The sequence below is a fragment of the Eretmochelys imbricata genome, chromosome 10 (genome assembly GCF_965152235.1).
Source record: "Eretmochelys imbricata isolate rEreImb1 chromosome 10, rEreImb1.hap1, whole genome shotgun sequence".
Taxonomy (NCBI): domain Eukaryota; kingdom Metazoa; phylum Chordata; order Testudines; family Cheloniidae; genus Eretmochelys; species Eretmochelys imbricata.
In genome coordinates, this window is record NC_135581.1 from 66325977 (window position 1) to 66352512 (window position 26536).

At 43.0% G+C, this 26536-nt stretch overlaps 1 protein-coding gene across 1 annotated transcript; it reads left to right on the forward strand.

The window, feature by feature from the left end:
* Nucleotides 1-3830: 3830 nt before the first annotated feature.
* GATM (glycine amidinotransferase) lies at nucleotides 3831-25677 on the forward strand. The gene is made up of 9 exons (XM_077828085.1): nucleotides 3831-3947; nucleotides 6173-6391; nucleotides 13890-14085; nucleotides 15743-15933; nucleotides 17644-17781; nucleotides 18066-18230; nucleotides 20308-20371; nucleotides 20492-20608; nucleotides 24626-25677. Exons 1-9 carry the CDS (start codon nucleotides 3879-3881, stop codon nucleotides 24736-24738), a joined length of 1272 nt encoding a protein of 423 aa, XP_077684211.1. The 5' UTR covers nucleotides 3831-3878; the 3' UTR covers nucleotides 24739-25677.
* The last annotated feature ends 859 nt before the right edge of the window (nucleotides 25678-26536 follow it).

Below are 26536 nucleotides of genomic sequence, written 5' to 3' on the forward strand. Positions count from 1 at the left end.
CCAGGGGCTCTTGAGTCTTTGGGGGCTCAGCTGTCCAACGTGCTCTCTGTAGTGTGGTACCCCGTTTCACACTGGTTACTGGCCTGTAGTAGCCACTCTCTAAACAGAACTGTAGTTTTGGGGTTTGCTTTTCTTTTGGGAAGCAGACCTGCATGCGTGGACTCGGTCCAATTAGTTAGTTCAGACTTACAACCATAGAAGATGCAGCAAGGGATGGGGGCGGGGGTGGCCTGAGATAGGGTTACATACCTGTCTTCTACACCTGTGATCCACTGTTGGTGTCCATCGCTGACTTCGCTGATCCAGATTCTGCAGCCTCTCCATCAGCATCACCTGTAGAAGGACACTTTTGCCTTATTGAGTGTTTGTGCATGTGTGTGTTTCTATTCCAAATCTCCAGAGTCTTAATCCATCCTCCCTCCCCTTCCTTCGCTCTCCTTTAGTAAATAAAGTGTTGTTGTGAGTTTACATTCATGTGGTAGTTTCTTTTGTTCCAGTTCTGATAGATGGACTTAAGGGGGGACCCAGTGGGAGGTATACTGTAAGGCTCTCCTAAGTCATCTTGTCAGATAGGCCCCCTAGAAATCCTTAAAATGAGCTTGATCCAATGCCCCCTGAAGTCAATAGAAGAATTACCATTGACTTTAACGAACATTAGATAAAGGCCCATTCTCTAATGAGGGTCTAGTCTCTTGGAAGAGGTATGAAGGAATGTAGGGAGTGATGAGCAAAGAAATACAAGAGTGACTGGTTCCTGTGATAGCATTAAGTTGAAGAGTGAGTTTTTTTGAAGTGTCCTGGAAGCCAGTGAAGTGAAGGAAAGATTGGGGAGATATGAATAGAGTACAGTGTAGATAGCATTACAAGTATCAAGGCACAAGTGCATGGCCCAAAGAGGGCCCAATTCTGCAATCTTTAATATTTCTTCATATGAGTAGTGCCATTTAGGACAGTGGGATTACTTCTGCAGGTAGATGCTATTCAGTGTGAATGTAAGGTTGCAAAGTTAAGACCTAAGAGAGACAATTGGGAAGGGAAATAAAAGATTTTTATCTTGGCTGCACTTAAATTAAGATTGGCTTTCATCCAAGAGGAGGGGAAGGCAAGACTGAATTATGAGGCATAGGCAAGAGAAAGCACCATTACTACAGACTGTGAGTAGGAAAAAATGTCACTCAGCAGGAAAGTATATAGAGAAAAGTGTACAGGATTCAAAAAAGCACCCACTGCAAGAAGTTGGCCAGGATTGTCTTCCATTAAAGACAAACACGGTAAGTAGGAGAAGAAATACTGCAGTGCTGAGTCAGGAAAAACTACCTATACCAAGTTGATAAAGAGTAATCCAAAGTTCCAAAAGTAGCTGATAAGTCAAGAAAGACATGAAAAGAAAAGAGACCTTTGGATTTAACTGCAAGCCAATCATTAGCCCTTTTTAAAGGAATTATCTGAGTAAAATGACCTTAGCAAAGACTGAATTGGGAAGGATGAAAAATCTAAAAACTTGAGAACACACAGGATAGACTTAATTTCTAGAAATGAACTGGAGAAAGGAAATTGGTTGGTAACTGGGACAGAAAGCAAGAACAAGAAAAGGATTTTTTGAAGCTAGTGGGAAGAATAGCCTTTTGGAAGCAGAAAAGATAGAGACTGAGAAAAGGTGGGTATTGATGAATCGTGATATAGAGTTAGATGAGATGCAGAATGCAGTTTTGCAGTTGGTATAGGGCAGGACAAAAGGTCAGCGTCATGTCAGCTAAATATGACTAAACCTTGGTCCAAGCAGTTTTGGATCTTATTTAGCTGAGGGAAAGCTGAATGTCATTTGCTCTCGTCTATACTGATCACTAAGGCCCCAATTCAGCACAGTATTTAAAATATGTGAAGGGAGCAATCCCACTGGCCCTTTCTTCACTAGGAAAAAGGTGTGATGTTAAAGTCCAAGTACTGACTAGGCAAATTGTAGCTTTAACACTCTATCTGGTAGAGGTTTCAGAGTAGCAGCCGTGTTAGTCTGTATTAGTAAAAAGAAAAGGAGTACTTGTGGCACCTTAGAGATTAACAAATTTATTTGAGCATAAGCTTTTGTGAGCTACAGCTCACTTCATCGGATGCATTCACCAGCAGGAGAGTGGGTAGGGGGGGACCTTTTGCAGTGATGATCAAGGTGGGCCATTTCCAGCTGCTGGTAATAGCTCACCTTAAGTGATCACTCTCATTACAGTGTGTATGGTAACACCCATTGTTTCATGTTCTCTATGTATATAAATCTCCCCACTGTATTTTCCACTGAATGCATCTGATGAAGTGAGCTGTAGCTCACAAAAGCTTATGCTCAAATAAATTGGTTAGTCTCTAAGGTGCCACAAGTACTCCTTTTCTATCTGGTGGAGGTAAATCATGTTACCTTGATTAGCTAACACATCTTAAAACTATAACTGACTTGTCTCTGCTAGGATTTTAGCATATTAGATTTATTTGTAATGTATGTGAACTTTTTTTCCTAGTGTTGACATGGCCATTGATTTCAAGGGACTACTCATGTGGTTAAGTGATCTGCTGAATTGGGGCCTAAGTCATGTTCAGTATCACATCAGTAAACTCATTTGTTCAGAACCATGTCCGAACAAGGTAAAATTTTATAGTGTAGATGAGGCTTAGGAGAGACATGAGGGCATAGAGTGGAGGGAACATGTATTAGGTCATGCCCTGGTAAATAAGAGACACTGTCAAGGGATTAAGAGTGAGAGAAGGATGGAGATTCATAACTACTTTTGCAAAATAACATGGGGGGAAAAAACATTTTTTGCCATATCTGATCTTTTCTTCTGGAAGGCAAAAACAAATAAGATTTAAAATTTAACTTGTCTTGTGTAAACTTGAAGAGTGAGGACCTGCAAAAGAATGTCATCAGGTCAGGTGAGAATTACAGGTGACAAGAGACGAAATGGAGAGCTGGAGGGAAAAACTTTGAGGTAACAGTTCTGTTGAAATCAAAAAGCTTTGTGAAACTGTGTTGATTTTTCCACAACTTTGTTTTGGTGAGAGAGAGTTCTAATGGTGGCAAAACTTCCTGACACTCCTGGAATGAAACATTTCAATTTTTCCCTTTGAAACAACTTTTTGTTTTGAAATCATTTATTTTTGCATTGTTTATAGTATGATGTAAAGTAGAAATCAAAACAACATTTCAGTGTTGTAAAAATGAAAACCTTAGATCAATCCAAAATAGTTCTCTCCTCCCCCCCCCCCCCCCCCCCCGAATTTTCTTTTGCAGAGCATTCAGACCAAAAACAAATATATGTGAAATCTCAGAATCCTCCATTATAGGGGACAGCTCTAATTAAGAGCACTGGTATTAGCTGATCGGGCAGAGACTTCTGGAAAGTGTATGAAATTGCAAAGAGGAGCAGCGTGAAAACAGACCAGAGGCCCGGACTCGCTAATTGAAGTGAAACAGACCAATGTATTGTCAATCAAGCTGTGGGGAAGACACCCTAGAGAGCAACAATAAGGATCGTTAATGGGCTGGATGACATTGATCACAGGGGTTGCCTTTCATCTTGGGAGAGCACCAAGCACCCTAGTGACTAAGGAGACGGTGTTGTTAGTGCTTGGGCCAAAGGGATGGGCCCTGGGGCTGGCAGGGAAGGTTGGAGGGGGCCTCTTCTGCGTCCCCTCCTGCAGCCCGGCTGCACAAAGGGAAGGAGCCGGGGGCCGCTCTGCTGACAGCGGCCCCGCGGCAGCCAATAGGGAGGGAGCGGGAGGCTGGAGGGTGGGGGAGCGGATATAAAGGCTGCGGGGAGCGGCTCGGTCCCTCGCTGGGCGCTGCGCAAGGGCTGGGCTGGGCTGGGCTCGTTCCCGGGGCCAGCTGCGGAGCGATGCTGCGAGTGCGGTGCCTGCGCGGAGGGAGCAGGGGGGCCGAGGCGGCGCATTACATCGGGTCCCGGGTGGGTACCGAGCCCACCCCTGCTGCAGGGCAGAGCCCGGGGGGCGCGGGCGCGGGCGCTCGCTCTGGGGACCGCGGTGCTGGGGGTGCAGAGGCGGCTCTCTGGGTGGGCCGTGTGTGCAGAGTCAGACCGGGGGCTGTCGGGGGCTGCCCTGGAGATAGGTGGGGGTTATTGGAGGGAGTGTAGAAGGAGGTACTAGGGGCTTATTGCGGGGGCTCTGGTGGGGGTGCAAAAGGGGGCACTAGGAGGTTATTGAGGGTGCAGAAGGGGGCACTCTCGGGGCTGTGGTAGGGGTGCAGAAGGGGGCACTTGGGGTCACTGGAGCCGCCCTGGGGTTATTGGGGGTGCAGAAGGGGGGACTATGGGGTTACTGGAGCTGCCCTGGGGTTACTGAGGATGCAGAAGTGGGTACTATGGGGTTACTGGGGGTGCGCTGGGATTCATTGGGGGTGCAGGATGGGGCACTAGGGAGTTATTGGGGGTGCTGAGGGGACACTTTGGGGGCTGTGGTGGGGGTGCAGAAGGGGGGCACTAGGGGTTACTGGAGCTGCCCTGGGGTTATTGGGGGTGCAGAAGAGGGGACTATGGGGTTACTGGAGCTGCCCTGGGGTTACTGAGGATGCAGAAGTGGGTACTATGGGGTTACTGGGGGTGCGCTGGGATTCATTGGGGTGCAGGATGGGGCACTAGGGAGTTATTGGGGGTGCTGAGGAGACACTTTGGGGGCTGTGGTGGGGGTGCAGAAGGGGGGCACTAGGGGTTACTGGAGCTGCCCTGGGGTTATTGGGGGTGCAGAAGAGGGGACTATGGGGTTACTGGGGGCTCTCCGGGAGTTATTTGGGGTGCAGGAGAGGTACTTTGGGGCCTCTGGTGGGGGTGCAGAAGGATGCACTAGGGGTTACGGAGCCATCCTGGGGTTATTGGGGGTGCAGAAGGGGGCTCTGGGTGGGTTATTTGGGGGTGCTAGCATGGTATGCATAGTAGGAGCAGTGAGCGCTCCCCTTGAACCCAGCTGGTTCACGGCTGTTATACAAGCCACATCCCTCTGGCTGGGAGGAAGCCTCCTTTCTCCCCTTAGCAGCTGGGCAGAGCCCCCCTGGTTATCACTGGGGCTCCCGGTCCTTGAGCAGAGCCCTGTTTCCATTTGCTGCCTGCGGGGGCCAAGCTGCTCAATTTAGGGAGAGAAGACCCTGGACCAGAGCCTGATGCTGAGCTAACCTGGTCTGGAGCAACCTGGCGTAACCAGCAGCAAGGCAATGACCCTGCTGAAGCTGGGAGCCTGATTCCCACCCTGCATGGTTCCTTGGGCTGAGGAGGGGTTGTGCTGACCCAGCAACCACTCAGACCCCCCACCCTGTAATGGGGTGTGTGTGAACATTAGCAGCTCCCCGCAGGCTCTGCCACATTTTGTGTGTTTGCTATGGCAGGAATAGACCGACTGGCTGGCTAGCAGCTGGTAAGCGAACAGCTGGGGCTCTGGGAATGCATCCAGGGGACTAGTTCAACTAGTGGGGTTTAGGTGGCTAGGGAATTGCTTAGAGCACTGTGAGAGTGGGGGAGAGGCAGTGAGAATCTAGGAAAGCCAGGTATACATAAACTTCAGTATGCAGGGTCCAGGCTAATGTGACTGAAGTTTCTATGTAAATCTTTGGAGGGTGGGGAGCTAGTTTTTCAGATTACACATTTTTTCTTTCTGTTTTCGAGCTACAACAGTCTACGTTTTGATGTGGAAGAAACACAATTAATGGAATATGTTTAACTTGCTACAATTTCACTTCCAGCTTTGAAAAGCTTTATTTGTATTGTGCCCAAATCCCAGTACTTTACATTCCCAGTCGTCCCCAGTTCTGCAGGGCACATACAATCCAAATTAGTGAAACAGGTACAATAGCAGCTGTTGCAAAAGTAACTTTGCCCCATTCATCGCTCCTGTTCCTGCCTCTATGAATCTAGAGGGGGCCAAATTAGCTGTAACTGTTGAAGTTTGACCATTAAACAGTTAACCATTGTCTAACATGGGTGTTTTTTCCTTTAAAGGTGAAATGTCCTTTAAGATTACAGTGGTAATAAAGAACCTTTATGGTGTAAAAAGCCTTTTGGGTAAAGCAAAGTGCACTGAAAATATTCTGTAAAATACACTGCGTACTTAATCCTCCTCTTATTTTTGTAATAGAGTTGTGTGTTAGAGCTGATTTGTTCCTCTCTCTCCCCGCCCCCCCCTTAAGCTTGGAAGATCCTTTACAGGATGGGTGCAGCGAACTTTCCAGAGCACCCAGGCAGCTGCCGCCTCCCAGAATTCCTGTGCTGTTGATGACAATAAGGCCACTGCCCCTGTTCCCGAGGACTGCCCTGTCTGCTCGTACAATGAATGGGACCCCCTGGAGGAAGTAATTGTGGGGAGAGCTGAAAATGCCTTTGTCCCTCCTTTTTCTGTGGAGGTTAAGGTAAAATTCTTATATTGAAAAAACTAAAATGCCTTTTTATGTATAACATCTTTTAGTTTTCAGGTACATGAGTACATACAGAGTTAACAAAAATAAGTTTAAAAGTAGAGTTCAAAATACCTTAATACCAGTGTTTAACCAACGTGCTGCTCCTAGAACGACTACATTTTTTAACTCAAATTCTAGAGTTGATAAAAATTGTGGCAATTATTAACTTGATTATTATGTGCATTATTCAAGTCTCTTGTGCACAGTCTGAAAATGAACTAAGGTTGCAGAAAGTTTGAAAGCTACCTTTTTCTTCTCTTCTACTGATGACCCTCATTTGCTCTTTGGCCAAAGGCATGTGCTAAGAATCAACACCTGTATTACCACTTGCTTGTTACTATAACCCAATGTAATTACGTTTACTTCCTGATTCTGGACTAGCCAGGGCATCATACTGGAGTTATATGTACTGTCTTCAAAACAGCCATGTGATAAGGGTTCAGGCAGCATCCAGATCTGTGTACATAAAAGTTCAGTATTTTTCAGTATTGTGGCTTCGGGTTTTGATCCTACTTCTGTTCTGACGTACTCCCTAGTAGAATTAGTAAAGCAGTTTCTACGGTATAAGTTAGGCCAGATGAAAACGTAGAGGAGGAGGATTATTCTGGGCAGGTGCATCTGCCTTCTGTTGCTTCTGGCTGAGTGCATGGCTTATAGTCATAGCCAGTCTGGCCACTGACACTGTAGGCTTTGAGACAGAGTATAAAGTTCTATCTGCAAGTTAGGATGATTGTTTTATTTAAATAGAAAGCTCTTCACTGGAAATCCCAGACAGTAGATACAACAATGTATGGAAACGTCTGTTTTCCAAGTGTATTTTGAATTAAGGTTGCAGAACAAACATGATCTTGGCTCTCAAATTTAGTTCTATTTTCAGGTGCTTTATTTCAACTTATTTTTTGGTGTATATGTTTAAAATCTTTCATTAATTACAAATGAACTGAAATGCTTTAAAAAGAGGAATTAAACTACTGCGATGCCAAACTTCTAACAGGATTTCTGCTCACTTACTTATTCTGAAAGTGGAATGAAAAGGTTTTTAATCTTCCAGAAATGCGCTTTAGAGATTAGACCATCAGGTTTCAGGAGAACTATAAAGAATGCTCCTCCCCACCTTCAAACATAAGATTCATTCACTACCCCTGTCTCCTATCATGTGGACGCTTGGGGTAAAGCCCTGGCGCCACTGACTGGTTAATGGAAATGTTGCCATTGGTTTGAATGGGGCCTGGATTTCATCCATGGAGAGCAGCAGCTTCCAGCTCTTCATCTTCCAGTTTTGATACCCCATTTCTGGCCCTCCGAAAGATTCCCAGTCTTCCAGGAAAAGAAGGAAATCAGAACATGCTATTTATAATGTAAAAGAAAAAGCAGACAACAGCGTATTTTAAAAACATCTGAGGTCATATCTATATGTCATGAAGGAACTCTAAAGGGCATGAAGAAAAGTTTTGTCTTGCTTTGTTGCTGATTTTTGATATTATGGGCAAAATTCTATCCTCTTAACGCTTGCCAAATCCCCTTAACTTCATTAAAACTACTGTATTTCTAAGGCTGGTAAATATTAAAATACGTGCTGCTGTTGCTACTACATTTTAATCCAGTTCTAGTGCTTGCTTGAGCATTTAATTTTAGTGAACAATTTTCCCCATGTGTCAGCTGCAATATCTATTGCATAGTGAGGTATGTCAAGTATAGAATTTCATCCATAACTCAAAAATTTCACATCTTTGGTTAAAGTACTAAATTCTCTGGAGGAAGTGCAGACATACATACTGTATGTTGTTGGAAGCATTCATTGGCCTGTTGTTCTGAAAAGCATCATAGTTCCATGTATTTAAACAAGTCCCCATAGAACATGGGCAACTTTCGTAACACTGCTACCTTCAAGAAATTGAAAGTATAGTGTAATGAGACTACTCTGCAAAGGGAAGACAGGGGGCTTATAACCCACTTGGGAAAACTCCAAGAGTATCTGGAACATGTCTAGTGAGTGAATACAGAACTCCCAAGTAAGACACATTTATGCACATGTATTTTGCTTCTATAGTTTTTCTTTCCTCACTGCAGTTCAGCTGCTGATATACTGTGTCTCATGCAAACTACTTATTTGAAATAGTTGTGCAGTAAACCCTGGCGGCAGTCACTGTATCCTATTGCAATTTGTGAGACTTGTTTTTGGCATTCACGTCGGTCTTTTGGCTGTAATCTGTAAATGATGTGCATGGCCTAAGAAGGAGGAAAGAATGAATAGAACCATGGTACCGCTACGTGTTTGAGATGAATATAATTAGAGCTGGCACTGAATGAGCACCTGGGTGGTATAAAGCATGTGGAAGGATCTCCATAAGCATCAGTGCCACATTTGGGATAGCGTTAGAAGGGTAATACGACAGATTTGCTAATTCACACTAATAACAGGGAGATCCTTTGTGAACTTAAAAAAAACCAAAAACTCCTCACATCCTGGATGTGGTCGCATGTGGTAATTCAGTTTTAAACTAATATTTGAACCCTACAAGTATTTTATACTTCAGCATATGCTAGTAAATATTTTGTAGTATATTTTGTGAAAATAATGAATTCTTAGTAAAGAGGCCTTGTTACAGCTCTCTGATATATCTTTATTAAGTAGAGAAGAAAGAGTTCACTTTGTGCTAATTATAAAATATTGTATTAACAAGCTTCTGCATTATTTTGACATGAGTCTCTTTCCTCTTTATGAAATGTCTCTCTTAATCTAGTTTGAACATATAACTGGAGAACATTAACTTTAAATCAAATACATAACTAGATATGAAATGTACTAAATTGTATTCCTTTTCTTTACTCAATATGAATATTTATAATAGACTTTCACCAGTAATGTACTTCCCATTTATTGCTTCTCAGGTAAGTAAATATAAATTTAACCAGCTGGAGTCATTAGTGAGGTCACAATACCATGATTAGAAACCACAGTTCACTACACAGGAAGTGATGTCAAATGTTGGCTCTGACCTCATTAAATCTGGTAGAAGCAAGATGCTTAGAAAGGATAGAGCTTCTTTTTAAACAGGTTCTGACAGTGTGAAATAAAAATAGGGCAGTTTAATAGCGTTTTGGTAACATTTTTCACATTGTAGCCATGACTCTTTCAGGCTCTACTGAAGTATCCTAGCTTTTATGTAGGTAGCCAGAAGTAAGAAGGTATAGCTGCTTCATCTGCACACCTGTCACCTGTCTTGCAATATGGCTAGCACAGGTATTACTCTCCCATTTCAAACTTGGTAGCAGGGAAGGGAAATGTGAACAGGCAAGGCTGGTGATAGAAGGCAGAATCCAGGGTCCCATGTACTTAAGATGGCCGCAGTCTCCCAGGAAGGCTAGATTCAAAACTTCATGGGATGCCTTGTTTCCAATAGTGAAATCTTTGTCAGTACCCGGGTGAGTGTGAAAGAGGGGGGGGATGCAGAGGAGCTCAGGAGGCGGAAGCTATTCAAGTTCCTCTGGTATGGTTATTGAGATTGTCCTGCCTATGAACTATATTTCTTGCTGCTTGAGCTGTATCATGAGAAGCATAAAGATCAGTGTAGTATCAGACAGGAAACAATGTCTGACTGGACTTGAAGGCAGGAGTGGCTCTAGCTGTGTTGCTGGCTAGAGCAGAAAAATGTGTTTGTGGGCCCCCGCCACCTAGTGGCTGAGCCAACCCACCCTTCCTCCCAAAACCTGCACTAGGCTGGCCAATCAGTAGAGGAGGAAGGAGGCTGGGAAGGGAAGGGGGGAAGCTGACTAATCAGAGCTGAGCAAAAATGGCTGGCTAATCAGAGCAGAGGGAGAAAAAGCGTAGTGGTGTGATGGCATCCTCTGGAAGTTGGTGCCCAGGACAACTGCCCTGATCACCCATCCCTAGAACGGGCGCTGCCTGATGGTATCAGAGGACTCAGTGTTGTGGCCAGCTTTGGGAGAGGGCAGAGGACTATGCAGAAGTGTGCAAAGTGCACCTAAACATTCTAAAAGCATTTGGTCAATTTCTCAGGTACAACAGAACACAAGTCATGGGGTGCTGTGCAAAGACATTCTAAAGCTCTTTGCTCGTCTCCAATTCTGGTGCTGCCCTGCCAGCTGTTCTCCCTGTGCAATCAGAGCAGCCCTCAGACTGCTCTAAGTTTTCACAGGGACTGACATCTCAGCCCAGGATCATTGTGATATAGGGACATTCCTGCCATGCACTCTTTTCCCCAGCTATGCTCAGAGCAGGGATGGTGTGTGGGTCAATACAGGATCATCTTTACACTAGGGTTATCTAGGCTGGTTAAGACAGTTTTGTAACCAGATTATGCTATCAGTGTGGTGATCAATGCTCATAGGTCTGTTCTGTTATTTCTTGGGAAGGGGAGAGAGGGAAACAGAGTGAGACAATGTATAGCAGGGGGAAAAGGGGCAAGGACTTTCTAGTCTTCACTGTGCCCAGATATATTCTTGGTGGCTCTGGAAATAACTTGCATGTATCCTGTATGACAAACTTGTCTTGTTAACTGAACTGGATTCCATTGGAATGCTGAGCACTTCACATGATCAACACGTGTCTTCTGAACAGCTGGTGAAGTCTGAGAGGTGATCAAATTACCCAGACCTTGCCTGGAAAAGAAAATAGCTTTGCTCACAAAAGGAAGCAAGAGGAGTTGCTTGAACCAGTGGGTAGGGTGGCCCTGCAGAGGCCTCTGTCCCTTCCATACCCGGGAACTGAGTAGTGTGTTTGGACACACAGAATTTTAAAACTTCCTTGTGAGTGGCTGGATTTTTTCCTTCACTGCTGTAGGACCATGGCAGGAGTAAGTAGGCAGGCAGAGCGTCGAGTGGCAGGGTTGGCTAAAGTCAGTCTGGCAAGCCTCCGATGGGCACCATTGCCTATCCCCCTCAGTGTGGTCACAGCCCCATCTCAAGGCTGTACCCCGCCTGCTGTGGCCCTGCTGTTGCTCCTTGTGGGGGCAGTGGTAGGGACTGTTGAGGAGGGCTCACTGTCACTCCTGGTCAGGCAGGCTGGCCGGTGGTGGTATCCCATGAACATCGTTCCCTGTGTGCAGGGGAGCCGGAGCCTCTTGCAGAGGAGGGAGGTCCCAGCTTCCATCTACTCCTCTCTGCATGACCTCTCCTGACACCACTCCAGAAGAGCCACAATGGGTTGGCAGCTGTGAGGGCCCCATACATACAGTCCCTTACTGCGTAGGCATTCCTCTCGGAGCAGTGGGTTTCAGAGTTAACAGCCTTGTTAGATCAATAGGGCAGTTCACACCCCTCATAGCTGTTGTTTCTGGCTGTTTGCAGACTGAGGCAGACCAAAACACCAGTGATCCTCTGGTCATGTTTTCTAGCTTTTTTTTCACCATCGTAAGGGCTAGAAACATAATCCTTCTAAAATGAAAGCCGAGACTTCAAAATCATCACAGGCTCAGGGGCTCCAGGCACATGGCTCTAGTGTCTGTGTTAATCAGGGTCTGACAAGCGGAAGTGAATTAACCTTCTGCTCCTTCCCCCTCCAGAACACTTTTCTTTCCCAAAAGTATGGGCATAAATCCCCTTCTGCCCCACTGGGGGAGCCAACTCTCAGACCTCAGGATGCTTTCAGAATCCCTGACATCAACGGAACTAGTTCATGACAGTACTGAAGTGAGAGACTATGAGATGTGGTGGCTGACTGGAATAAAATAAAATTAAAAGTAAAGTAAAAATTTCTGTGGGGTGAACAGGGTAGAGGGGAGCACAGTAAATCAGTGAAACAAGTAAAAAAACCAGTACCACTGGCATTTCCCCTCCAGGTCATTCTATGACTGTTTGTTTGTCTGTTTGGCCTTTTTAAATTATAAACTCTTCAGGGTGGAGTTACATGTCTGATGTGTTTGCACAGTGTCTGGTATAATGAGGCCCCTGTCTTGACATGGGCATTTGGGCAATGCTGGAGAATAAATGTTAAGTAATAATAAAAAAGCAGTTTAGAAGGATATCTGCTCTTAGTCACTTCATTTTGCACTCACGTAGGGTTCAAGTCTTTGTTCAGACAGACAACTGCCACTACAGCTTTTCAAAGCAGTTCTTTGGTTTTTGCACATGTACAGAGACAAGTGTTTGCATATGTGAAAGAAAAGTGAACCCCAGTACTATGTTCTTTCTTTCAGTGGAGTGAATATTTTTTCAAAACCCTCAGTCTTGGTGCTGTCTTAATGCTCCTACTCTGAGAGAATCTTTAGATTTCAGGCATGCGGGTTGAGAGATGTTTGTAAAATGAAAAATGGTAACAGATGGTGTGGATGAAAGCGTCATGACTGAACTCAGGTTGCCATAACGCACAGATGGATTTATTTATTCTTTGGTATGTGGCTTTAGTCAGGACAACCAGTGAGGTCAGCCAGTGTGGTGCTAGCCCACTGAGGGCTCTAAGCAGGAATATTTTTGCCCCCTCCCCCCATAAAAAAAAAAAAGGCAGGTTCTTATAATAAAAAGCAAGTAGTGGGTCCCTTGATCTGCTCAGGCCCTAAGCAATTGTTTAGTAGGCTTATGCCTAGTGCTGGCTCTGGAGGTCACTCTGAGGGGAACGCTTTCTGAGTAGGGGGAAGTATTTCTCGACTTAGATTACTGGTCTCCTTTTATGGTGACAAGTAATAAAGTCACATGGAGTGGACACATCTGTATAAAGAGATGTAAGATGAATGGATGAAATAGCTTGAAAATTCTCTCTGAGAGATAAACGCTGAACTTGCAGGTTGTGAAGAAATTTATGCTCTTCTCACATTCCAGGCCACTTTTATTCTCAGGTCTCTTTCTGCTATTTGTAGATCTCTTAATCTTGGCAGCAGACAGTACTTGCAGACTGTAACTGGTGTTGGAGCGATTTATCTTCTGGATGTCTGAACCTTCTCAACATGTACTACTGAAATTTAACTCCAGAGACAGATGTAACTGTTGGCTGAGCCACACACCTCACTGACCATGCAGAGGCAGATTGCCAAAAAGTGGTCTTCATGGAAGCACGTATGCTTTTCAAGAACTGACATGTGCAAATGGCAGGCCATAGAACATAGATGCACAAACCACATCAATTGTACACACAAATAGTATTTAAAATGTTATACACGTGTTAAGCGCTGCCAACTTCTGTCCTAGTGGCATTATCGGCAGTCATGAGCCTTCTCCTATTCCCTTGTCTCGAGTCCCTAGATGCTAGAGGGTCCTGTAAACCACTGACAGTTCTTTCTTTGCCTCCTCGGAAGTACTGCAGAAATAGCTACAAAGCTTTTTGAGGCACAGATGAGGGATATGAGTTGGCAAATGTGGAGTCAATAGAGAAACAAGGTTGAGAAACCTTTCACAAGAACAGTAATGTGTAAATACCACAATCAACTGCACTGTATAAAGTATAACCAAATATCGCAGCGTTCTTTTGGCTACTTCTGTCATCTTTTATTTTCAGGCCAACACATATGAAAAGAACTGGGGATTCTATCAGAAGTTTGGAGGACAGAGCTTCCCCAGAGATCACTTGAAAAAGGCTATTGCTGAAATTGAAGAAATGTGCAATATTCTGAAAATGGAAGGAGTAATTGTTAAGAGGCCTGAGCCAATTGACTGGTCAGTCAGATATAAAACACCTGACTTTGAGTCTACAGGTAAATAGCATTCTCCAGCTGAGGTACTTACACTATATCTGTTGGGCACCTATCCAAGGAGTTAGATCCTTTCCATTTTACTGTGGGATGGGCTAGCAGGCCTTTGAGATCCCCCCCTCTAGTTCAAGAGCTTCTATGAAATCTAAACACTGCTTACAACATGGATCAAAATGACAAATAGGTGAAACTCTTGCACCACTTGCTGTTAGTGGTGACCGAGCTGCAGGATCTCTCATTATTTTAAATGTCAAATGTGTCCTTAGATTTATATTTTTTTTTTGTTTGTTTCTATTTTAAACCAATATTTCTCAGGAATCAGGGAGTGACAGTGAAAACTCCTAGCATCTTAGACAGGCAAATGATTTTTCTTGTAAAAGGTTTTGTCCATCTTCCTGCAGTAGAGTAGGATTGTCTTGTGAACTGGTCACCTCTTTTGATGGTGCTTTAGTGGTCTGGTTTGGTATGTTATACTAACTTCCTAGTTAGAAAAATTGTCTAGCGTTTTTAATTTGGAGTTTGTGCTCACCACTTACTCAAATGTAATTCCTCAATATCTTTCATTTCTCTCTTCCATTTTTCTATTTTTATAAAAGGGGCGAACCCCTCTCTCTCTCCTAAATGTTTTAAATTAGGCATTTGGGGAAGTTGATTAATAATTACCCCAGTTAAGTTGCATTAACCCAGTGATACTCTGGACATTTGTAGATTATGGATAGCTTTGATTTGGTAATGAAACAGGCTTTGGGCAACTTCAGATTGCTAACTGCAGTGAGGTGTGCTATCTGGTTTAAAGGGACACTACCATTGGGAAAAATGGGGAAAATAATCAGGAATTGCCCTTCCAATTTTTATGGTTTAAAAAAAAATTCTTTGTGGCTGTTTGAAAGCCAACACAAATAGGGACAACAGGAACAAAATGACGGCCCACAGTGCCATCCAATGGAGAAAGTGAACAAACTGAAAGACTTGAAAGATTTGAGAAACGTTTCTCTAATCTTTCAATTCTAGTAATTTTAGGTGTGGTAACAGAAGATTTTTAAAAGTCTTATTTTTTTTATTTTTTAAACAATCTTGTCTTTTTAAAAATAATAGACATTCTTGCCTGTAGCACGCAGTATAGTTGTCAGTCCCAGAGCAGTGAGTTAATCTTTTATCCAACCAACTTCTGCTGAGGAGAGACAAGCTTTCAAGCCACATGGAGCTCTGCTTCAGGTCTGGGAAAGGATTGTTTAGCGTAAGTAGTTAGCATGTATTCTAAGGGATCATTCAAGGTAGAGTGACCCATTAACACCTTTGCAGTCATAGGACAAAAAGGGGGGATTGGTGGATTGCAGCTTGTTGTAATAAACCATAAATCCATTGTCTCTGTTCAGTCCGTGATTTTAATGTCTAACAAAGTTATGAATTTAAGCTTCAGGCTTGTCTTCTGAAAGTGTTGTGCCAATTTCCTTTGAGTATGAGGACTGATAGGTCAGACGTAGAGTGGTCGCTTTGTGAAAAGTGTTCATCCACAGGCAATAGTGTTTTAGTCTTTTTATCATTTTCCTGTGAGTTCATTCAGGAGTGCAGTGATTGTCTCGGTTGTAGACATGCATCCCTAGGCTGAAATAACTGTTCCAATAGCCTAATCAGTTCTAATGTGTTTTTTTTCTTGTAGGTATGTATGCTGCCATGCCAAGAGACATCTTGTTGGTAGTTGGAAATGAAATTATCGAAGCACCAATGGCTTGGCGTGCTCGTTTCTTTGAATACAGAGCATACAGGCCAGTCATCAAAGACTACTTCCACCGGGGTGCCAAATGGACAACTGCACCCAAACCCACAATGGCCGATGAACTCTATGACCAGGTATCACTCTCACCTTGTCTTCATAACATCAGGGGACATTTTCACAAAATTTTGCTTTGGCTAGTTTCAGCCTCCAGTTTAGGTTTGGGAAACTTTACAAAACTATTAACATATTTCTTTTAATGTTGAAATAAAAAAAAATCAGTATTGTAGGTTTATTGTGTGTGGGAAGTTTGGTGAGGCTTAAATGGGGCTTAAATGTTCTCATGCAGTGTTCCTAGCCCAAACTCCTTAGCAAGAGCTGCCCTAAGTGAGAACCAGATGTGAAACTGACAGTGGTTATAGCTAAATAAGTGAACCAGTCTATTTTCATTATCCAAAGGGGGAGAAATGTAAAAAATAGCTTAAGTGGTGAAAAGTAATCTAGACTTCTCAAATCTGCAGACCTGATTTAAAATATCAGGTCATATTGTTGTGATAAGTAAAGAATTTCTTTAGAAAGGAAAAGTTAACCAGGCCTTGTCCTTAACACTTATCAGCTAGAATAATCCGTTGTATTTTCCATTATTGAAGACTCTTTGGCCCCTTCTCTGTTCATTAAGGTGAAAGATGTTCAAAATTAAAACGCTTATCAAAATATTCTTTGCTGAAGAAATTGGTTGGGACTTTTGAAATAATTTTCTTTTTGAGTTTTGTGTAATGACTTAAATCTCACACTCAAGGAATTCTATCTTAATTTAGGGTGTAAGCCCTCCTTTACTGCAGTTACAATACAGCAGAAGTCAGTGGATACATAGCATGCAGCTGCTTTCCTTCAAAGTTCTGCAATGACTCTTTCTACTTTATACCCCACCAAAGGCCAGTTTCTAGGCAGTTTTACATACTGGCTTTCACAGTTTTGGTAGCTATCTAAAGTCCTGAATATTCCGGGGCTGACTACAGAAGAGAAATCTTTTACCTTCTGCCTCTTTGTAGTAGGTAAGATTGGTTGTGGGGTGGCACTTTCTCAGTGTTAGTGGCCTGCCAGAGCTGGATTAGACCGCCCTCACAGCATATTTCAAGACATATTTATTCAGCTTCTTTTGTTCTTTGCGGTATATTCTGTCTTTCAGCAAAGGCATCAGCACTTTGGTGCCCACTCTGGGTAGTTTCACATTATTTGTTTTTAATGGTACTATATCTCTTTGATGCTATAAGTATTTAAAAAATCTCAGAAGGTCTTACCTTCTTGGTTAAAGTATTGCGTGTTTGGCTAGGGGGTTGTGACTTCTCCATTCTAAAATGTGACAAAAGCACAAAGTGCAACTTTGTTAGACTTTTAAGCCTGCAATTTATTTACCCCACACAGTGTATGCAACAATTTGTTAGGCTGGCAGTTACACAAGGGCTTTTTGTTAACTGAGCCACATCCTATGTCCAAGTTTGGTAATCTCAGTCCAGAGAGAACCACTGTCAAGGGCAGTCCATTTTTTGTATGCAACAACTGACTGTATTTCTTTATTTAAAGCACCACCTGTTCCTGAATGCACTTAATAAGCTGCTGATTACTCCAGCTACTTGAAGGTGTATGCCAATGATCCTCATTCATGCTTTCTTTGTTTTCACTCCAAAAACAAGAAAACCACTTTATCTTCAAGGAACATGCCAGATACCAATATAAACACAGCTATTTTCTGAACTCCAGCATACGTGTAGCATCAAAGCTTTCCCACTAGTAATTCAGCCAGGCTAAATTTGTTATGATTGCTTTGTCTTCTCTCTTACAACCAGGATTACCCCATCCGCTCAGTACAAGACCGACATAAACTGGCTGCTCAGGGAAAATTTGTGACAACTGAATTTGAGCCATGCTTTGATGCTGCTGACTTCATTAGAGCTGGAAGAGATATTTTTGTGCAGAGAAGCCAGGTAGACAGTCTGCTTCCTATAATTTCTCTATATTTTAGTTACTGAATTTCTCTAAAGGTAAAACAGTATAGTTGACAGTGAAAGTTATCCTACATAAATAGGATGTCTGACATGCAAGATGAGAATGCAGCATAGCTGACATGATAGGTTGTTAGTGAGTGCACAAATTGTTTTTATAATAACTACATCAAATAATTAGCATTTTTTAAGTAAGCAAGACCAAATGTTCGGTATGTCGTAGCTTATAAAGCTAAAACCAAATCTACAATCGGTCACATTTCCAGGTTACCAACAATTCAGGCATTGAGTGGATGCGGAGACATCTTGCACCAGAATATAGAGTGCATACTTTGTCCTTTAAGGATCCTAACCCCATGCACATTGATGCCACGCTTAACATCATTGGGCCTGGCCTTGTGCTGTCCAACCCAGATCGTCCGTGCCACCAGGTAAGACCGTAACAGTGTATGGGGGGAAAGAAACAAAACTATATTGCGGTCAGCTTGCCTGGAGTGAATGGCAGCATGCAATTACTGATTCATAACCGCGTGGTTCTTTTTCAGTCATGTAAATTCTTGTGCTCTAGCTGCTAGATGCCCTCAGTCAATCTGAGGGCAGGGATTTGCATAGTGATTGGGTGGCTGTGAAGAATGTCTTTTAAATCTGAATTCTGAACTGAATCTGAATTCATTGGAACTCCACCTCTGAGCACAACAAAAATGATCCAGTTCAGCTCTTCCCTCCCCGCACCGCTCCTTCCTCCCCCTTTAGAAAAGACATGTGGGATACATGTAACTTCACCCTTTTATTATGTGGGTAGACTGTAAATATATGAAAGTTGCCCCTTGCATATTAGGTAGCATAGAATCTCAAGGAAAATATATAAAATAGCTATTCTACTTCTGTAGCATTTGCACGTCACTTATATCCTCTCCTGGGTCCAGAGACCCCTTAGCTCTTCGGCTGGATATTTTTTCTTTATTCTAAAAGTCGTCTTGTCTGTCAACAGTTACTGAACAGTTACTGAAGCTGTACCAGTAGGAAGAGAGTTCAGAAACCTCTTCCCCATTCAGCTGTGAAATAACCCCGAGAAATACTTTGAAGGGAAGGAGCCAGGACAAACATAGAAACCCAGCACATGCTTTGTTATAGGATTGGGGGTTAATACTTCTAACCAGTGCAAGGGCAGAGGGAAGGAGGGCACATTTCAGTTTAATAACATACATATTTGTAATGTGCTCGTACCTGGGGACTGCAGTCAGAACTCCATTGTGCCAGGTACTGTACGGGCACAGAACAAAGATAAGACTGCCCCTGCCCCAAAGAGTTACTGAGTTTACAGAAGCATTTTAGATTGTAACAACCAGGATGTGTTGCCAATATTTGAAGGCCCTCCCCACAAAAGTCTCCTGCAGCTTAGACTGCCAAGCCTGTGTACTAGAGATGAATGTGCACACAAAGATTGGAAGGTGAGGAAGCAGGATTTTTTTTCTCATAATGCTGACCACAAGAGGAAGCAGTGCTACTTGGTCAGTTTATGTAAGTACACTTGCTGGGAATGTCTGTCCTTTGTTTCTGAAAACTCTGCTGAGTATATTGATGGTATAACACAGTCCCATGTAGGACAGAAGCAGAGCTCCTTTTTAGCAAGGAGATCCTGCAAAAGCACCCTCCAGCATGTGCTGTTCTGTGTCCTGGACTAATAAATACCTGTCAATCAGGAGTTTTCTTTAGCCAAATTGTCCCATTTGTTTTGGGAAGACATTGTATAGTTAGAGTAAATATTGTGTAGTAAAAATAAACTATTCCCTAGAATGCCCATAGACTGGTGCTGTTTGTTAAATAAGCTGTACCAGGATTCAGTTTATTCCTGCTCCATGTTTTCTGTGAAGCATGATTCATAGGAAGAATAGCAGTATATTATTCTGCAAAATTCCGTGTCCTTAAATAGAAGTCTCATTGGGGGAAGGGATAGCTCAGTGGTTTGAGCATTGGCCTGCTAAACCCAGGGTTGTGAGTTCAATCGTTGAGGGGGCCATTTAGGAATCTGGGGTAACAATTGGGGATTGGTCCTGCTTCAAGCAGGGGGTTGGACTAGATGACCTCCTGAGGTCCCTTCCAACCCTAACCTTCTATGATTCTATGATATAACTAGTCCTTTGTGCAATAACACAAAAGAAATACTGCTACAAATATGCAATGAAATACCATTTACCGTTCATAAATCCATTTTAATCAGTGAGGCTGAACTGTTTTTACATGAAATCTCATCTCTTAAGCTGTATATCTGTAGTGTGCAAAATCCACAAAAACTAATGCTGATACTTTAGTGACGAAACTTTGAAAGAATTCGTAATTGTGCTTACATGAAAAGTGGATTTGTAGAAGGAACTTGAATAAGGAGAGGGTCGTGGCTTGGTAAATTGGGGAGAGGGAGGGTGTGCTATGAAGAAGAGCATGGACAAGATGCACAGAGTTGGGGAGGCAGTGATAAAATACTGAGTGTTTAAACTGAATATCTTTCAGATTGAATTCTTCAAGAAAGCAGGCTGGACAGTGATTCATCCTCCATTGCCACTTATCCCAGATGGTATGTTGAGTTCACTCTGCTACTGCTTCTTTTTAAAGACAGATTTGGTTTTCAGTGTGTAACGCAAAAACGATACAAAATGTATAACTGCAGTACTGAGAACCATTTTAATGCTTTTAGACCACCCACTATGGATGTCTTCAAAATGGCTCTCCATGAATGTCTTAATGCTGGATGAAAAACGAGTGATGGTGGATGCCCATGAGACTCCAATTCAGAAGATGTTTGAAAATATAGGTATGTCCTGATTTTGTTTACACACTAAGCTTGAAATGGATTATCTTAAGATGTCAGTTATGTTTGTACCTATGAACGAAGGTTGCACTCTTAACAGGTGGTACAAATAGCACTGTACCTTTAAATGAAAGAACTCTCAACTGCTGAATTCATGAGTGAGAACTGGTCATTTAATTACTTACAGTACACCACTCACTTACATGAATGTGGTTAGAGATTTTTGTAAAAAACATGAGCACACAACTAACATCAATGCATTCCAATAGCCTTATTTATCCTTTGTAGCCAAACGCCATTTAAAAATTTAGAGTTTCAGTTTGAAACATTGTGTACTTTTGAATTCTTTTCAGAGAAGCTGAGAATACTTGACAAAGGTATTTCAGCTCCGTTAACTGTCACAGGAGTGACAGTTTCTGGGAATAACCTGTGGCAGGGTAAAGTTCATTCCTCCAACTACTGGCATGTGGAAAAGAGGAGAACTCACACTAATTATCTAAAATGAATTTTATTGCATATTAGGAAGGGGATGGGGAACAGCCTGTGAAAATTTGCTGCCAGAGAAGAGATGGAGTCAATGAATCCAAGTACCTCAGTCACATTTGAAAAAGGGTATGCAGAAACTTAAATCTTAGCAATAAGCACTGGAGACACATTCTATACTTGTGAGGAGATAGCTGGCAACTAATCATGGAATCATAGGACTGGAAGGGACCTCGAGAGGTCATCTAGTCCAGTCCCCTGCACTCATGGCAGGACTAAGTATTATCTAGACCATCCCTGACAGGTGTTTGTCTAACCTGTTCTTAAAAATCTCCAATGATGGAGATTCTACAACCCTGCCAGGCAATTTATTCCAGTGCTTAACCACCCTGACAGTCAGGAGGTTTTTCCTAATGTCCAACCTAAGCCACCCTTGCTGCAATTCAAGCCCATTGCTTCTTGTCCTATTCTCAGAGGTTAAAGAGAACAATTTTTCTCCCTCCTCCTTGTAACAATCTTTTATGTACTTGAAAACTATCATATCCCCAGTCTTCTCTTTTCCAGACTAAACAAACCCAATTTTTTTTCCAGTCTTCCCTCATAGGTCATATTTTATAGACTTAATAATTTTTGTTGCTCTTCTCTGGACTTTCTCCAATGTGTCCACATCTTTCCTGAAATGTGGCCCCCAGAACTGGACACAATACTCCAGTTGAGGCCTAATCAGGGCCGAGTAGAGCAGAAGAATTACTTCTCAGATCTTGCTTCCAGTACTCCTGCTAATACACCCCAGAATCATGTTTGCTTTTTTTTTTTTGGCGCAACAGTGTTACACTGTTGACTCATATTTAGCTTGTGATCCACTATGACCCCCAGATCACTTTCTGCAGTACTCCTTCATAGGCAGGCATTTCCCATTTTGTATGTGTGCAGCTGATTTTTCCTTCCTAAGAGGAATACTTTGCATTTGTCCTTGGATTCCATCCTGTTCACTTCAGATAATTTCTCCTGTTTGTCCAGATCATTTTGAATTTTAATCCTATCCCCCAAAGCACTTGCAGTAGTAGTAGCATTCACGGTTTCTGAATTGTGACAAAACTACAGTATTTTGACTGAAGCTGTCAGGTTGTCTTTTCATCTCTCAGTATGTTTTTTGTTTGTAAGTGTTCAGACTCACCCGGCGGCACCTCCTGCTGGTCATCCTTGGGAATTAGCTCCATTTCCAGCCCAGAGCACCCTCCACAGGCTGGTGATCCGCCTTAACACTGGCCCCTGGTCCATCCCAGGACCCAGTGCCCTTGCCTTGGGTGCTGCCACCCTGGCAGTACCCCCACCCCCTGGGTCTCCCCACCCACTATCCTCACATTGCCTCAGTTGTGGCTACTGCCAGTGACCATCTAGTCCCTGCACCTGGGGCGGACTGCAGTGTAAAAGCCAATCATCACAGGTAACAAGGGGTTTGGACTGGCTGCCTTTACCCACCCTCAGGCTGCCCCTCTGCAACCCCAATATCTATATGGGCCTGGGACCAGGCCCTGCAACCCGGGGAGTTGCTGGCCTAGGGCTTCCCAGCTCCTGAGGCCTTTCCCAGCCCTGCCTTACTCTAGGTCCCCAGGTGAGTTCCCCTGCAGCTAGGCCTATCTCTCTCTCCAGCCAGAGAGAGTTGGACTGAGCTTCTGGCTCCCAGCCTTTATAAGGGCCAGCTGGGCCCTGATTCGGGCATGGCCCAGCTGCGGCTACTTCCCCAATCAGCCCAGCTTCTAGCCCACAGCCCCAGCCCTCTCCTGGACTATTTTAAGCCCTGAAAGGCAGGAGCAGGTGACCACCCCACTACATTGTTTAATTTCTGTTAAACAGACTGGAAAATAAGGCTTCAGTTTGATCAGTGAATCGGATTCTGACCCCACTACAACTGGAGAGAGTCCAGAGGACAGCAATAAACATGATAAAAGGCTTAGAAAACCTGTGAGGAAAAGTTTAAAAAATTAGGCACATTTAGTCTTGGGGGGGGGGGGGGAAACGACTAAAGGGGGACCCGATAAGTCTTCAAATATATTAAGGGCTGTTATAAAGAGGATAGGGATCAATTGTTCTCCATGTCCGCTGAAGGTAGGAGAAGAAGTAATGGGCTTAATCTACAGCAAGGATAATTTAGGTCAGTTTTTAGGAAGAACCTTCTAACTATAAGGGTAGCTAAACCCTGGAATAGGCTTCCAAAGGAGGTTGCAGAATCCCTGTCATTGTTTTTAAGAACAGGTTGGACATACAGCTATCAGGCATCGTCTAGATTTGCTTGGTCCTGCCTCAGTGAAGAAGGCTGGATTTGCTGACCTCTCAGGGTCCGTTCCAGCCCTATGTTTCTATGAAATTATGCTAGCAATGATCATATGAGCAGAACTACTTCAGTATGAGAATCAGGAAACAGCTGATTGCTGCAAGCGGGAGGCAGGGGAGAGTTGCTGATCCGTGGGGCCGCCGGCGGGCGGGAAGCACTGGGGGAGGGTGAAGAGGAGCTGATGGGGGGGGGCTGCCGGCCCACCCTGGTTCTAAGCCCCCACGGTCAAACAACATTCTAAGCAAACATTACACAACTTTAAATGAGTATATTCTCTAATAGATCAGTGACTTAACAACGAAACATTAACGGGGATGACGTTAAGTGAGGAGTTACTGTATAGTGCTTTGAAAACATAGCTCTTTCGGTGCGAGTCAAGGATACATCCTTCAGACTTGAGCTTCACTGACTGAGTTGCTGGACTCAGAACAAATAATTTCCAGTTCACAAACTTGCTATCAGTCACTTTATAGTGGTGCAGGGAAAAAACCAAACCTAACCAGCTTTTCTGAGCAGCCAGTGCTCCGGAGTGCTGCAAACTCATGAGCTATTGAAGTCTCTGGAGTGAGAATGCACACTTGAGAAGTTTTCTGTGCACTGATCTCAGTCTGCCTTTTGGTGTTTTGTGTGAGCAGAACTGTAGCTCAGAAATGGAGCTCGACTTGTTCCCAGGAAATGAGTTTAACTGCCTCTTTCTCTTGCAGTGCACCAAGGAAATGTGTTGTAAGCTCTGAGCATATTTGAATATCAGATTTTAAGAAAGTCACTATTTTAAAAGAGCATATTCTGTATCTACTAAACTCCAATCACTCATGCTGAGACACCTGTAGAAAACAATCCTAAATGCATATTGGCTTTTCTGATTCTTCACATTCCTACAACAAAGGCTGATTTTTTTTGCTTTTGTTTTTTGATCAGGACATTGTAACACACACCAGACAATGTCTCACTCCCGGCACTGTATATGGCTGAGGGTGTGGCTGGAATAAACAGACTATGTTCCTAACTTTCTGTACTTTGGCTAGAGGTTGAGTCAGTACTGAGCAGAGGAATTCTTAACAAATGGGAATGAAATATTTCATACGACACACATGCAGCCGTGTGCAACCTCTGAGCATTGTTTAAAATTCTAACCGGTGCCTAACGTGTCAGTCTTTTTTCTTTTCTTGTTATGTTCTCCAATGTATATTTTTCACTTACAGGCATTTCTACAATTAAAGTGAATATTCGCCATGCCAATTCCTTGGGAGGTGGTTTCCATTGCTGGACATGTGACATTCGCCGCCGTGGTACCCTACAGTCGTATTTAGATTAGTCTTCAGCCAGATGAGCAACCATGGTTCAGCTTGTGTGAAATAAGCATAGGAAACGAACAAACTTACTTCCACTTTTCTGCTAAAACGAATGCATGAGCTGTAGTGCTTGAGCAATGGTGTCCCTTACAGTGGTCTGAACAGGTATTCCACTCTTCATAGTAGGTAGATGCATTTGAAACTACTCCCATCAGCACCACAGGTCTTCTGGCTGACTTTTTGAAAGATTTTCCTCTGTTTGTGAAGCCACTTCAGCTTGGCTTCAAAAGTAAAAACTTGACAATACACTTAAGGCTCTTGCTAGAATAGCTTGACCACTAATATTAGACATCTACCTCTATTTAATATGCTATCAAAAAGGCAGCTAGAAATGTTAGACCTGAGTTTAACATTCATTTTTCTTTCCAATCAGTGTTTGTGTGATATATCACAATTTTTAGTACTATTAAAACATACTTAACCACCCAGAGCTTACATGGAACCAGATAATTACATCATTATGTATAACACTCTTTAGATTAGTTGGATTATACAAGCATTAAGGGAAATTCTTCAGAATTATATTAATCTCCTCAGTTATACTTTGAAAAAATCTGGGTTTTTTTTACTTACCTCCCATGTTCCAAAAGTTTCTACTATGTTTTCCTCTTCTAGAGTATTTTATCCAAATGTATAATGCTTCACTGACCACTTTTATATTGCTGTAACTGGTTCTCTTATTTAACTCTTTGTGTGCCCACGTGATACCTGAGATGCTATCTCTGCAAGTTTCATCTTGTGAATGTGTTTACATAAAATGTATGGTTTCTTAATAAACTAAAGCTAATGAGCAAATGCTGGATCTGTAATGAGAGCACACATGATGCTGGGAAACAGTTTTAATGTTGATTACTGGACATGTATTTTTTATGCTAATAAACTTTTTTGCATTCACAGTTTAAGCTCTTGTTGCAAGTTTTACACAGAGATGAGTAAATGTGAGGTGCTTATTCTCTAGCCAAGACAGGATAGGCTTTTCTGTGTATGATAAACTCACAGCTGATTTGAGCTATGAAGAAATGCCCATTTATTAAGAACTGTATTTCAACTTGTACCTTACATGGACAGTGCATTTTGTCCTCTCCTTCACATCTGTAGTCATGTTTCTTTATCAGGGAGTTTACTGAATTAATAGTATCCTCTAGCACAGGATAAGGGGAAAGTAGGCAAAGTTAAATGAGTCTATTTTTCTTGGCAAGCCAGTGCTGCTTAGAAATGTGCTCTAGTAGTAACAGGGATCTCTGAATTTTCCTGGGGCTTGGCCCTACTCATTTGATAGCCCCTGAGAGTTTTGCTATTGACTTCAATGGAAGCAGGATTGGACTTTTAGTCAATTGAGGTAGGTGGGTGGAGGGAGCGGGTAACAACCATTCTTCTTTAAAATCTCTCTGCATGGCCCAGTACTGAAAGTACACATCTGCATTGTACATTGTCTAGAGAGCTTCATATAATCATAAGATATGACTGAGGACATCGTAAGCTCCAGGTGAATGAAGGTGGTACACCTGTACATGTGTATGCCTTATGCCTGCAGCACTAAGTGATCTACTGTACATGTTCACATTACAATGTACTATAGGCATGAGTATTGCCACCTACTTGATCAGAGACTATCCTCCAACACAGCCCACTGATGGGCCAGCAGTGCCCCTTTCTGAATACACCCAATACCTATTCATCTCCATCCCATCCCATCCCATCCAATCGCATCTTCTTAATGTGGGTCTTCCATCAGTCCTTTGATTTACAGACAATTAAGGA

Bases quoted from the DNA above. Each gene is read 5' to 3' on its own strand.
- GATM (XM_077828085.1), top strand. From the start codon at position 3,879: ATGCTGCGAGTGCGGTGCCTGCGCGGAGGGAGCAGGGGGGCCGAGGCG. The intron at 3,948-6,172 runs GTGGGTACCGAG...CCCCCCCTTAAG, and splicing joins CGCATTACATCGGGTCCCGG to CTTGGAAGATCCTTTACAGG. The intron at 6,392-13,889 runs GTAAAATTCTTA...TTTTATTTTCAG, and splicing joins CTTTTTCTGTGGAGGTTAAG to GCCAACACATATGAAAAGAA.